Source organism: Acanthaster planci, linkage group LG18, assembly GCF_054643075.1.
Source record: "Acanthaster planci isolate LZ-2023a linkage group LG18, COTS_SCS, whole genome shotgun sequence".
Classification (NCBI taxonomy): domain Eukaryota; kingdom Metazoa; phylum Echinodermata; class Asteroidea; order Valvatida; family Acanthasteridae; genus Acanthaster; species Acanthaster planci.
The window spans coordinates 5,153,130-5,168,062 of record NC_141794.1 but is presented as its reverse complement, the minus strand read 5'-3'; the positions used below and the strand labels follow the sequence as shown (position 1 = coordinate 5,168,062).

Genomic DNA, 14,933 nt, shown 5'->3' with positions numbered 1-14,933 from the left:
GTGGTGTTGCGTGGGTGTACCTGAATGTTTGCACATGAATGTTGTTTGTGCTCCACACGTCTGAAAAGGCTAACCAATTCCCACTGGGCCTTTCTTAACCTGCCCACCATGTGCAGAGCTCCGGTGAGTGATTGTCTGGCAGCATGTGGGGACCAACTTTTCACATACACACACCCTGGACTTTGAACTGAGCTCAAGTGTAAAACATTGGACAGAATCTGTACTGGTGGTTACAACAATGGACAGGTTTTTACTGACACTTACAGAATCGAGGGGTTCTAAGAAATCTTTGGGTCAACCTAAATGCAAGCATCATGCTGCATCTGTCATCCAAATCAAGTGAATTTGGCACTGTCACTGAACATGACACAAAATACACAAGGCCAAGTCTCGTGGTGACAGTTGTAATTTCAGGGTTCCTGCACCTAAAGGACAATTAATTTCAATGACTTTTCTGTGATTTTCCATGACCGAATTATGAAAATTCATGACCCAATAATGCAATTTCTTGGACTATTCAGACTTTAAAATGGTGAATAAAATCACGCATTTTATGCACTTATTTCTGGTAACAGAAATGACACACAGTGTTTGAAAAATTCCATGACTCTGCTATGACTTTTGTCATTTTTACAAAATTCCATGACATCTCCAGGTCTGGATAAAGAAAACAAGTTTCCATGACTTTTCCAGGCCACGGGAACCCTGAATTTGCTCAAATCAAGTTTTGTCTTTATGAAGCAGCATTACTTTAATTGCGATAATACTTCTGGTTGAAGTGGACATTTTCCCTGAAAACAGCCGTATATTTTGATTTTTTTTTGGGAGCACCTCGGAAGTCAGAACGCTACAGAATGTTCAAATGAAAAAGTTGCAAACTTAAATCGGAAACACCCCCCACACCCCCTGTTTCTTTGTAGAACAGGGCATGTTTCCAAATGGGTAGTGGTCGATGTTCATATAAAGTAAGTTAGGAACAGCGCATTATTAATTAAAAGAAAAAACAGGAAAGTTCAAACTTCTGAGTCATTCCATTCAGCTCATCGATCAACATTTTTAGTACAGTCCGGACTAAAATGAGCGACTGTTTCACTTCAGTGTTGAACGCAGTAGACCAAAGCAAATGCATGGACCTTCAATGTGCCGGGTTCTGCCTTTGACACCTTATGCCAAACTGGCAATTTCAAGTGTTACGCAAGTGCACCAAGTCTTGCAACATGCTCCCTTGGCTGACCCCTTGCTCTCATCCCTGGAGCAACCCAGACACGCCGTGTCCCAACTGGTGGTAGTGACGGCTGGCACACATGCAGTGTGACTTTGTTTTGACTCCCACGTGACACATGGATCAGACCGGAGCCAAAGAGGGAGGAAAACACACAGTTTGGTGATGACAGAAGCTGGTTTTATTCAGAGACCACGGGGCAACCTGTTCGTTTCTCCTCTCTTTTTTTTCTAACAAACCGAGGCATTAGTTTCAGGGCAACTTTTCCAAGGCACAACTTGCAGGATGATAAAAGAATTCAACTTGAACAAGAAACCATTGGGGTTTAATGCAGGCAAGTACCTATAAAGAGGGTTTCCAAAACTTAACACTTTGACCAAGGATGTATTTTGCACAGTAGAGACAAGAATTCCAAACAATTTTTAGAAAGTTGGCAACTGATCAGACATTTGGCTTTGACCATTTCAATGCCTCTAGCACCCAAGTTTGTGCTGGCCATTTGATTAGTCCACTCTGAAGCTTCCTAGGTGAAGTGACTAATCAACATAACATGATCGCAGGTGTAAATAGATAAAATATGTTTTGCGTATTTTGCCATTTAGATGGTTGTGACACTAGTTGAAAATATTACCTCCAATGAATGCCACTGTGTGTCACATGATGCATGACATTGAAGAGCTGATTTGCAAGAGTTGACAAACTATTCATTTTGTTCGAGCAAAGTATGGTTGAGGGTCTAACTGTACTCTAACTCCTCAAATGTTATTGCAGAATTTGCTCTTGTGCACAACTGAAACACTGCCCTCGAATTTGCAGCTCTTCGAGAACCTCCACAATCCACCAGTAAAGTAGGATTGCCGGAGGCACATTTTCTGAACTTGAACATTCGTACGGCAGCCAGCTTTGTGTGAAATTGCCAGGAGGATGGTCTCTATCCTCCTTGACCTTGCAAAATCTCCAAAAACCTCTCAGTGGATTTTGAAGGAAATTTCGGCAGGTTACTGATGAGACTGTACTTTTTTTTTCGTAGTACAATGACCCACTTTATATTTGAGGCCTGTTTACTTTACTCTTAACAAAAAAGTTTAGATCAGGGCATCAGAGTTATATGAGCCAGTTGCTGATTGGCTGCATGTCTGAGAGGGAAAAGGGGGCAAAAGACAGAATGGTACTTTCGAAAGAAACTGATGAACCAATGCTAATTCGGTCTGGAAATCTGTCTGTGACCGTTTCGTGTTCACTGAGGGGACAAAAGTCTTGCCTGCAGCCTCTGCAGAAAACAGCAGTCAGTGGTCTCGGCAGGTGCCTCAGAGGTCTTTTTTTGAAAGTGCAGTAAACCGCATTAAATGTCAGCTCCCCACATGGAACTCCCTGCCGTCTGTGGCTGCCAAAACAAAAAAATGGAAGAAAAAGTCTGACACTGAACTGAAACAATCCAGAAAAAAAAAATATGCCTGCTTAAGTGCTTCCCTCGATTCTCCATTTTCAACAACTGAGCGTTCCACCTACCGATTTCAAGGCATTCTTCGCCGCGTCTCTCTTGTCAATGTTGCTGGCCAGCGCCTGGCTGCGATAAATCAGATTTTTGGTCTTCTCGATGACCTGCTGGTACGGTGATACGTTCTGCGAACCCATGACAACATGACCCTGAGGGAGGGGGGAAATAAAGACTGCAGATGTTCACAGCAGAAGATTTACCAGACGTAAAATGATCACACAGCATCATTTACCAATTTGTCAATTCATTTACTCTTTTCTCCAAGTAGGGCTCTGTTTCATTGGTCATGAGACCAATCAGTCATTTTTCAAACTCAAAATTACTCAGAAAATTATACAGAATTAGAAATTTCCAATCTCCCTTCTGGAGAGGCCCTACAACCATTCTTTTGTGCAATACCTACTGCAGTCGAGGTCTAAATTTGTTTGAAACTGCCGGGGCAAACCAGAAAAGTTTGAAACTTAACGCTTATTTAAATGAAGGAAAACAATAAGCAGTATCAGCCAATAAGTGGAAAAATGCTCCAAACGAAATGTTGCGATAAAGTTGACAGAAGGACCGATAACAAAACATTTGCTTTGGGTGCAAATGGAAAGTTTAAAACAAGTGATGCAAAAATGATGTCCAAATCCTTCCCAAGCCAAATGGCAAAACAGACCTTGACCTTAACATTTTTTTTTAACAAGCCTGCCAGGCACGTTACCTTATTTTGTCACTAGCCCACTGGACAGTTTTCTCAGCAAAACTAACCGTGACTGGCTTTTTTCAACGTCATTATTTCAACCATTACTGTGGAGTCTTGCTGTCGAGTTTTAAAACTGGAGGATTCAAAACTGTCACAGTTACTGATAAACAACACGTACGATCAATTTCACAGCATTTGTGTTCTTCATCTTTACCAAAATGACAGTTTCAAACAGGTGGGTTTTCTTTCCTTGCCGGGCGAGGTAAGAACGCATTTTACCAGCCTGCAGCAGCTTTCCCCGGAATTTGTACATCGATCTAGTGCTAAGGCAGGCAGCCTGTGAGCGGTCACCAGCTGATTTTTGCCTTGGCACAGATTTTGCTTAGCGTAATTTCCCGGGGCACAGCAACGTCAAGGAATGTAAACGAGCTCAACGCCGAGTTTCCACTAACCAACTTCGAGTCAATCTTGGCATCCAGGTGGGCGTTTCGGATGAGGTTGACAATCCAGCGTTCTGCATCCTCCGCCTGCATGTTCAGCTTATCAGACAGCATGCTGAAAAGAGTTGCAGTTAGAAGGAATGACCATCCAAACGAGGCACAATTACAGCATCAGTAAATATTTAACAGCAATCAGTTTTCCTAAAGTCATGGAAAATCCTGGCAAAAACAATGTTGTCCTCGAAAGTCATGGAAAAGTCATGAAAATCAAAATCATGCAAGGGGTTATTTTTGGTGGGTCACTTTTGACGTGATTACAATATGTGATAAATTCACAGGCTATCTTTGTCTGTCTTCAAAATACAAAGCAACTTTTCTCAGCAAAATGTCACTGAAATTGTCAGATGTTAGTTCTAGATAGCCCCTGGAAAAGTCGTGAAATTTTGTTTTCAGATTTCTGGGAAACCCTGGAAAATGGTCCAGGCTCTGGGAATTATTTTTGCTATGCTTAGCAACCCCTTGAGAAATGTTTGTAATTTAGCAGAATTTGCCACCAATCATTTCATAACCATGCTGAGGAAATATAAGCTGTTGTCTGGAAAATTATACAAACAGACACATGAACAACAAAACAAACATAATTGAAAATTTTTGTGGCCTGTAACTAGCAAAGCTTTCTGGAGACCGAACTTTTTCTGAACTGTGAAATGCTCCCTCAGAAAGTGCCTCCTCAACTCACTTGATGCTGATGCAGTTATGGATGCGACAGAACGTCTCAAAGATGAACATCCTGGCATTCTCGATGAAGTCCTCTATACAGGCTACCAGGAAGAAATCGTTGATCAGAACCTGCAACAAGTGAAGAACATCATTACCGTTTTGGTTTGTTGTAACTTCGGTGTAACTTTAATGACTTGCTGGTCTTTTCAACCCCGTGGGAATTGCTTTGGCTGTTCTTTCGGTTTCTCATCAGTAACTCTACACTTGCCAGACCCTGCAGAGTGCAACAGGTGTAAAAGTCTGGTGCACTTTGTTGCGCCGGGAAATCAACTGCAGTAAAATAATTTTTCCCACATTGAGACAATGGGGGCCGAGTCCCACTGAACAATGCCACTGTTGGATCCTGTGGTGGCTGACAACCACAGATCCTGTGGTCGTTTTAGCCTTGGGGATAGTCGACCTGTTGGAGCTCGTTGCCCTTTGCACGGCAAGCCACTTTGAAAGATGATACTGACGGATGTGTGAGGCAGGGTTTCTAGCTAACATTCCCTGGAGGGGCTAGGGTTAATAGGCTGCCTCAGACATGATCTTGGTACCACTCCAAACTTATATCAAGCTCTTCCCTCTGTTATTAGTCGAATTGACAAATCCAAAACCTCATTTCCCTCCGTACGAATAGGATTGAGGAAGGTGAAATATTGATGTACGGAATTCTGACATGTATTACTTGATATGCAATTTCCATCAGTGCCAATCAACCCCACTCCCAAAAAAATGTTAAGAAATTTTTCCAATGCTTCCAAATCTGCCACTATGCAGGAAACCAATGGCACATTCTTTGTGCTGCAAATGCTTATGGGGCACCTAAACCCTTGTAGATTAACAGCAGGCTGTTGCACACCTCTTTCAATCCTACAACATCCTCCAAACCTCCTGGTGGATTCTGAAGGTTTCAGGACTATTCAGCCCACAGCAGTGCCCAATCACACCACCAACACAAGATTTCCTGTCACAACAAGTCTTTTGCGAGTTAAATTTGAATAAAATCTGGTACTAAGTTGCACAAACTGCACATAAGCATAACAATTTGAATTCCCCAGACTAACGACACTGTTGCTACACTTGCGGTTCAGGGCAAGCTTTTGCATAGCGACCACTATCTCTGGAATGGGCTGGTTCCTTTGTGTCCTTCTTGTCCATTGAGAACAGTATATTGGTGCAAGGCGTCTCTTACGTAACCAAGCAAAAGCTTGCCCCCAATCACGAGGTATAGCAACAGTGTCTTTAGTGTATATAATTCAAATTTGTATGTGTAAGTTAATTTAAAGAACTCAGTGCACCAGATTTTAGTCCAATTTAACTCGCAAAAGACACATTCAAGTCACAAAGCTACTGAGATGAAATGAAACCAAACGAATTCCTTTATCACTGTTTGTGCCGTCACATTTATGACTGGTCTTCTGACGGTCCTGCCAACAACAACGCCAACTCAGCACTGCATCGTTGCAGGTGACACTAACTGGGGGGAAAATGTACAAAATCCAATGATACACAACTCACCGTTTCACAGTCCCGCAGTTTCTGCTGCGCGCCGTCAAAGTTAAAGTTGACGTAGAGGCACTCCACGAATTCCGTGATGGGGTCCCTGTAGGTGTATGACTCCTGAAATCCAGATCACAAAACGGCAACGAGTTCGTGACTAAAACATTCTGTAAAACAGACTTGGCTGCCAGTTGAAGCAAGATATCCAGTTACTGACTGACACATCCTCAACTTGAAAAATTTGAACAGTGGGCACATTAACCTTAACCCCTTACTGCTGGGGGACCCAGTTTCGGGTTCATTTTCTTTATATCTAATGCCGGGCTGCCCAAAACCGGACAAAAGAGCTGGGCCTTGTAACAAAAGACCATACTCGGAACAAAAGACCGAGCTGCCGGGAATTTCCAACAGTTTCTCAGTTGTCAATAGCGTAGGAAATCCGTCATTGTTTTGATAGATTATACCACAGTTTGTGGCATTCAACGCGAGCAAATTACCACCAGGGACAAAAGCGCTCCAGCGATGAGCGATACAATACTGCTGCGCGCTAATCTGGCCCCTACTGAAAATATGCACTGCGGCGGTTTCGGGAACAAAAGAAAATTACATAACACTGTACAATCTGGGCCCTTTTACAAGGCGGCAGGCCTTGCTGCAATACTCGGGCGTCAATAAATGTTGTCTGTCAGATTAGTGTGGCCACCAGACAGTCATTTGTGTGGGTGTAAATGTCTAGTAAATGTAGTTATGAATTTTTAAAGAATTTTGAAAACTGAAAAAAATGAAAAATCACCGGCCCAGCAGAATCAACATGAATAAACGGGCCCGGCACAAAATGGTTAACCCTCTATGGTGTATCTAATATCGTATTGAAATTGGAGAATGTTTGGGGAGTGTGGGATGAGCAGTGTTTCCCCAACAGTGATGAAAGTTCTCCATTACATGAAACTAGAAAGAAAAAAAAAGTTTTCATTTTTGATAAAAAAGAGATTTTTTTTGGAAAGCGGAGTTAAAAAACCACAGCAAGAAGCTGGTTAACAATGTCCACTTTCACTTACAGCCTGCTTGCATAGTCACAAGTTTAACTGTTGGATGTTCAAGACTTTTGAAATTTTCCGCCATGGGGGGCCACTGCGAATGAGAAAGTCCTTGCCTTTTTTTTGTTCCACTGCAACCGTGTACAACCAACTCAAGCCAAACACAGCGATAATGTAACCAAAATCACAGAATCTGTCAATCGCTGTCGGCCACACGTCTAAATCTGCTAGTTGCTAAAGCGATCAACGGCTTTCTTTGTCTACTCACCTGCTGGATGACTTTGACGAGGTCTTTCAAGACTGTCCGCCTCCGGTTCTTGTTGGTGATGACGGCTGTTGTGAGATAGCGGAGGATGTGTGGACACGTGGTCTGAATGGCATTCAGGTACCTGCCAGAGATGAACGCATTTGAAAACAAATTTTAAGCAATGTTAATACCTAATTCAATCCTCATCCTGCTTGGAATAAGTTTTTTTCAAAAGTTGATGGACAGCATGAAAAGAAATCACAGGCTGGAACTAGAGAGTTGTCAGGATGTATAGGAACGGGTGAACCCAGTGCTATTTGCCAGCCTGGGAGACAAAATATATCAATAAATATGTTTGGAAACAATTGTGAAAAATAATTTGGCCAAGTCCTCATCCTGTTTTGAAACTGTCTTTCCCCAAACTTAAAGGACAATATGAAAAGGAATCAAAGATAAAAGTAACCCGGGGTTTGTCCCAGGATTTAAAGGAACAGAAATATTTCAACATTTTCAATCAAAATTTTTTGTTTTTCCAAAGCATTTTCAAAAGCACAGAGCATGTGTGCTAACCACATTAGAATTTTGATGAAATGTGAGAGCCTTCGGATTGAGAAAACGACGTGTTCTTACGCTGGCTGGTAGAGAAACTTGTCGATGATGACATCTCTCCCCTGCGGGTGATTGAAGTAGACAAACAGGCTCCAATGGATCAGCCACGTTCTCTGCTGTAATGACTGCAAGGGGGTGACAAACGTCTGGAAGGAAATGCAAACAAAAAAGATCTTGGAAAGTAGCAGAGCAGTTGTACACCTTCAAATCCACCTCCAGCAGCAGCGCCCCCTTATCGGTTGAAAAGAGCCGCGTTGGTCGGGAGTATTCCTTTTGTTGACAGCGATGGGACTGCAACACGTTTCCTAGTCATTTGTGAACAGGCGATTAGTATCAAAGGAGCCTCAGCTGCTGAGGAAATAGCGCCCTCTCTTGGTCCACCTCAAGGCTGATACCCATGCCATGACCTCAGTATGAGACTCAATGTGTACCTACCAAGTCTGGCATCCTGACTGAAATGAGCCAACACACCCTATCTACCACTGATAAATCTCAACCCCATGTCTTAACAAGTGATGACTATTTTTAAACAGAGATGACAGTCCTTTAATGGCAAGACAGGCTGTACATGTGCTTCGTGCAAATGTTGTTTCTTGCTCACATGGCATGGCACACATGCCATCAACTGGTTTCGGCATGTACGCTTTTCTTTTGGGCACCAGGTGCTCCATCAAAGTGGTCGTCCACCTGCCTTTCTTATTCACGGCACTGATTGACACCCTAAAAGAGCCGGGGGTCAGATTCTACCCCTCCCCCTTAACTTTTTTCCCGATATTGCTGCAGTGCATTTTTTTTCAGGAGTTAAACCTTCAGGATTTTTCAAACAACTCTTTGCGGTCATTTTGACACCAACTGTGTGAAAATAGGACATTCCATTCTTGTGCAGCGTGCATCTTTCCGAGACGGGTCAGCCAAAAATGCATACTTTTTCCACTGCGGTGTTCAATGCATCTAGCCTGGAACTTCACATGACTGCAACAACAAACCTATTAACTGATTGACTTCAAACTTCACATTTGTAATGAAAAGGAGTGTCTTTATGTGCTTGCCTGCCCCAGCTGTGAGATGGTCCAAAAGAACCCGGCGCTTTTAGGGTTAAGTCAATGCTAGCTTGACTTTGATGAAAGCCAAACTTAATCCAGGTAAGCAAAGTAATGTGAAAAAGCACCCAGCTGATCCACGTCTTCTTAGACAAAAGCAAGTTACCACCAGTGTTGTAGTCGAGACCACTTAAGACCTTCACAAGACCACGCAAGGCCACCATATTCACCTCCAGTCTGAATTCAAGCCACAAGCTATTCAAATGAACTGCAACAAAAGCATTCCTTTGTCACTGTTCAACCTGTTACTTAAGACTGGTCTTGTGCATGGTCTTGTGTCTGGTCTTGTGACGGTTGCGACTACAACACTGGTTACCACTCATACAATTTGGCCTGAAGGAAGTTACACAACTGACAGTTGTGACCAAGCCCGGCCCACCCCAGGCAAGCCTGGCCGGGCTTGCCCAACCTTGCGTTACATATCCTAGCCAGTGAAAATCAGTTTTGCCTGGCCCCATCCAACTAAGCTCATTCCAATCCGGCCTTTTCAAGTCCATGCCAGGCAAGCCAAGTTAGCTCCATCCTGCCCAAACTAGTTCAAACCGGTCAAGACCAGTTCCTGCTCCCTCAGGCCCGCCCAGCCAAACCCACACCAGTCCAACCCCTCCCCCCCTCACTTACGTTAGAATCTATCACCTCCTGCAGTTGGTTGAGGTCCTCCAGTGCCTGATCCCAGTCCTGCTTCAGGATCTCAGAGGCCAGTTTGCCCCACAGAGCGGGCATCGCGTTCTTGTCATTCTGCGAGATCTGTGCAAATGCAGAAATGAAATTTCCCACAGCATCGCTCAACTCTGGTCGTGTTTCTAAAGGGACCCCTTACACTAGCTTACCAGAGAAGGTCCAGTAACTTGAGTGCATCAGCCCTAATTATGTCTGGTCAACCATATACGAATGACACTCTTTGTTGAAAGTTGCTGATCTGGGCAGTAAAACGAATGTATTCTCTCCAGATCAATTCTCTCCCTGCCTCCCTGAGATCTTCGCTGATCTCAAAACTTACTGAAACTTAGCAGCAGTGTTGAAGTCTCGTGCATCACAAGTCCCTTCACAAGGCCAGTCATAAGAAACAGGGTAAACAATGACAAAAGAATGCTTCTGTCACATCTTATTTGAATAGCTTGAATTTGATTCGGCTTAAGACTGGATGACTTGTGATGGGCTTGTGATGGCCTTACAGGGACTAACAGGGACTTCTGATGGAGAGCCCCCTACCAGAGCCACCTATGGTCAAACGGTCTGTCGAAACCAATCAAGGAGGTATATACTGCACAACAGCTAAACAGCAAGTTAATGGAGAGAGAAGCTGACATTCCCCACCAGCCAAATATTCGTTTATGTGACACGTTGACACGCATGAAGCTGAACTTTCAATACCGGTGTGTCAGAAGAGGCAAGAAACATCAGTGAGCAACTGAAGTCTAAAACACGGGGCAGGTTTTCCCAAGTTCTCTTAGAATGAAAGAAAAAAAAAACCAGGCTTACCAACACTCTAAAGAAATACAGGTACTGAGCTGCGGTGCTGTAGTCTCCGCATTCGTACTTGAACTTGGCAAATTTGTAGAGCGTGTCCAACATGTCCTGGCGGAACTGCAATAGAAAATTAAAATGAAAGATATCAGTCTCAACTGACGGGAAACGTTAACACCTCCTCAACCCTTTTGTGAACAAAACCTCGTATGTGAACCACTGTGTGATTGCTTGCGACAATCATGGCACTGCCAAAAATCTCTCTACTGTACACACCAATGACAAATGTGAGCATATAGTTCTTGTCTCTTGATAGGTGTGCAAAACCTTAACGAAGCTCAAGACTTCTGGCCTTAGTCTGGCCCTAAATGGACCCAAAACCTGTAGGGGTCGAAACTGTGCTAAGAACCGGGCTACATTGAGGTACAAGGTTAGGGTTACATTCAGGGCTTCTGCTCACCCAAATGAAGTCTTTACCAGACATTTAACACACTTTTCTAATGTCCAACTCTCAGTTGATACCCACCCCATGGTTTGTTGCCATATACTCAAAGAGAATGCGGCCATCTCGGGTGTCCTGGATTTTAGAAATGACTTCTTCCAAGGAGAAGATTTCAAGAATCGGCTTCGTCTGGGCCATCAGCTTTTTCATCTCGTCCACGACCACAGCACGCTTGTCGTACATTTCTAAGGATGAACAACAAAAGAAATGTATGACTCGATCTTGATCAAAAAACAAATGTGAAAGCTTGTTCCTGACCCCTGCTAATTAAACATGCACACATTTGGGTATGTAGCCACAGAAATGGACTTGCAACCAATTCATAACGATCGTAATTAAGAAATGCAGAACATATCCGTTCCATTCACATCAACAGCGATCTGCAAATGTCTCTCACATAACGTAAACTATAGGAATTCAACATTTGTTCGCCTTTATGACAGCCATTCTTTTATTGGGACAATACATCCGTTTGAATCAGGGGCGAGTTTTGGCAGTCACAACCAAGAATTGGTTCGGTTGTAAACGTCCAAGATTTTCTTGGTAAGTTTTGATTGGATAAGAATTATACGTGACGAGGTAGCACTCAAATCCTGATCACGTAAGGAGAAATATGGAAAGGTGCAATTTGCATATAGGTAATCCCAGAAATAAGGGGTCCAAAAGCATGACATTTTTGTGTACCTGTTACATCTGACCTTTGTTATTTGACATGGAAATATCGCTGGAATTGATTTTGAACTATTACTATTTGTTTGGCACATAATTCATCACTCTTGGAAATAGGAAAATGTGTTCTAACCTTACAAAATCATATATCAGATGTGAAAGGGACACCAAAAAACCAATTACCAATTACCAATACATGAGGACAAGCTTGGCTTTCTTTTGAACATATGGAACCACTGCATACGGTATTGGCACAGTAAAGCATGAGGCATCCACATAAGGATGGCAGTTGGGACCAACTGGATTAAGGTTAGGCTGGGGAAGGGAAGGGAAGGGGAGGGGATGGCCATGACTTGCCTGGAGGGACGTCCTTGTCCGGATTTAGACTTCGGTAGACATCCATGATGTAGTCCACCTTTATGGATACAATCAAGTTGATCAATCAGCCCCAAGTGAGCACCGAGATGTGGTAAGAGTAGCCAGCCGAGAGGTTGACCAGCACATGCAAAAAGACATACCCCCCAAAAAAGGGTTCCAGTGATGCTCAAGAAATTGTGGGATATCAATTACAATTTGCAAGAAAAACAGTGTTTGCTAGTTCAGTGAGTGGGAGGTTGTTGTGATAGTAATTTCTGTCCCAGGAGACAAAAATCTACTTGCTAACTGGCCGTGCACATTGTAAGTAGGAATTCGGCATTCCGGGTACAACAAAGCAATGGAGGGTCATCAGAGTTGTTCAGCATCGTCGTGGTTCCTGCCGGCTTTAGACTGAAACTACGGGGCTCTTCCCTTCAACGATTATTTGGAATTTGAACAACAATGGAAGGACTGGTGGATGTCCTTCAGTGCCAGATGACTCTTTTGAGCATTACTAAAGGTCTACTAGACTGGCTGTTTCATGTGTCGGTCCGGTTGCTCAAAATCGTCCAAAAGTTGGAGGATTCACAACTCTCAGGGTTGAAGTATATTTTCACTGCCTTTATAATTGAAGTTTACCACATACCATTTTTGTGTTGCTTAGTAGACCCAATTTGCCTTCAAGCATTTCCTTTTCATCGTAGATCTGTAAATGGAAAAAAAAAACCAAACAAACATAACTTTCTCCACACTAGGTTGATACATTTCAGTCTTGAGATGATGGTATTAGTATACTCCTGGTCAGAAAGCTGGGTAACCATGGTCACCCAAAACTACCATGATCATATAATGGCCACAGAGTACTTGTGGAAGCTAGACAGCCCCCCTTTGTGCATTTGCCCTTACTGAGAGGTCACAGCGCTAAGCCAACTTGGCTTAACGCACAACTTGATAAATGCTGGACTCAAGTCATGCCGTCAGTCGAGTTGTCTCAAGTCGAATTGATAGAAAATGGGTGTCTGACATCCAGCAGATGCATGCATCCTCCATCACATCCATTCACCTTTTTCTATCCTTATACGGCATCTTTGTCTTACTGCACAGTTTGCTGGCAATTTTGCGATCAGCCAATCAGGTCCGAAAGTGTAACTATTTGGCCATATTTTTAGAGGGATTTTTTTTCAAAATGGCCACTTTTCTGGGCAGGTACGTTTTCTTCATTTTATATGTGTCTGCTTCAGGTGAGAATTTTCTCAAAATTTCATTAGTCAATCCCCCCCCAAAAAAATTGAAAGGAAAATGAAAGGGGACATGTCGAACATTGTTTTTCTGTGCACAGCCTGAACACCTGTGAGAGTTGTATTTTTTAAATAATTGTGAATGGGGATTTATCATTGCTGTCTATGAGAATGTATCTGTTTTGGTGCACTAGTAAGGTACCATGTCACTTTGGGCTCAGACTGCTATTAGCAGCATAGGCCTACTAATATGATAGGCATGCAGAGATGCATAACAATAACATGCATTGAGTTAGCCCCACTAGTGTGGCACGGACCCTTGCTACTGCTCCATCCTTAGCCACACATCCGTATGCATAATTTTGTGTCGGCATTGTGAAATCTTTGGTGCACCCTCTTGTAATCGTAGGCACATATTTTTTTGCACACACAAATGATCCTTAGTCTCTTTGCTTTCGAATGACAATTTACTGAATGATTAAATTCACACTGTTCTGGTATTTTCCAGTCATTTTGCCATTACCCATTCAATCTCAACAGTCTCACTCTCACATGTCATCTTAAAATTAAAATGAGTCTGTTGAACTTTAAGTCACTTGACCCCAGCCCGCAGATGGCTGTTTCATGTCAACACATCTCGCGGACTGAGTGATTGTACAGGTAAGTTTATTTTTTTGGTAGAGTTCTTGAAATGGAACAGCTGTCTGCGGGCCGGGGTCAAGTGACGTACAGTTCAACAGACTCATTTTAATTTTAAGATGGCGTGTGAGAGTGAGACCGTGAGATTATAATAATAATAGCTTTATTTACAGATGGTAGCCATGTCATATAAAAACCAGATGATTTTCAATGGACCATCTAACAACATTAAAATAGTCAAAAATAATATGCAACTAAATTAAGCTATATTATTATTAAAACATACAGCACATTACCTACAGAAATATTCCAATATACAACAAAGAAAAATCAATATTAAAAAAAAATTACAGATTGAATGGGTAAAGCCAAAAAGACTGGAAAATAGCACTTACCAGAATAACGTGAGTGAAATCATTCAATAAATTGTCATTAGAAAGCGGGGAGACTAAGGAACATTTGAGTGTGCAAAAAAATTTGCGCCTACGATTATAAGAGGGTGCGCCGAAGATTTCACCACGCCGACACGAAATTATGCACACGGATGTGTGGCTAAGGATGGAGCGGTAGCGAGGGTCCGTGCCACACTGTTATGCTACTCCTCAGACTAGTAGTGGTGCTCGCATTGAGTCAATTCATGTAATTACAATGTACATGCACATGTACTATTGTGGTGCAACTGCAATGCAAGTTCAACATACGGTGGTCATACTCATAATAGTTATGCCTTATTTCAACACTGTTTTTTGAAAATGAGCCAGTGAGATAGCCTAAAATAAGAATTTAATAAAGAGGTACCTACTTCTTTTACCGACAGGAATTCCAACAACGGGAAGACCAAATGTCGGTCTAAATATTGGCCAATCGTGCTGGTGAGATCGTATTCTGCCATCTTTTCCCGCATGTGCTACCGGAAGTACTAGAATCCCATAATGCATGCGTATAGTGTTGTTCCGTCGAT

General features: G+C 42.7%; 1 protein-coding gene across 1 annotated transcript; it reads right to left on the bottom strand.

The window, feature by feature from the left end:
• Positions 1-1,380: 1,380 nt before the first annotated feature.
• eif3e (eukaryotic translation initiation factor 3 subunit E) lies at positions 1,381-14,921 on the bottom strand. Its single transcript, XM_022246556.2, has 13 exons — positions 14,775-14,921; positions 12,742-12,801; positions 12,096-12,153; positions 11,094-11,254; positions 10,583-10,687; positions 9,722-9,847; positions 8,022-8,146; positions 7,413-7,533; positions 6,126-6,227; positions 4,585-4,694; positions 3,858-3,960; positions 2,732-2,869; positions 1,381-2,606 (listed from the first exon to the last, which is right to left on the bottom strand). Exons 1-13 carry the CDS (start codon positions 14,874-14,876, stop codon positions 2,565-2,567), a joined length of 1,353 nt encoding a protein of 450 aa, XP_022102248.1. The 5' UTR covers positions 14,877-14,921; the 3' UTR covers positions 1,381-2,564.
• Between the last annotated feature and the right edge of the window lie 12 nt (positions 14,922-14,933).

Bases quoted from the DNA above. Each gene is read 5' to 3' on its own strand.
- eif3e (XM_022246556.2), bottom strand. From the start codon at position 14,876: ATGCGGGAAAAGATGGCAGAATACGATCTCACCAGCACGATTGGCCAA. The intron at 6,228-7,412 runs GTGAGTAGACAA...TCTGGATTTCAG, and splicing joins TCGTCAAAGTCATCCAGCAG to GAGTCATACACCTACAGGGA. The intron at 2,870-3,857 runs GTTAGTGGAAAC...CCCCTCCCTCAG, and splicing joins CCAAGATTGACTCGAAGTTG to GGTCATGTTGTCATGGGTTC.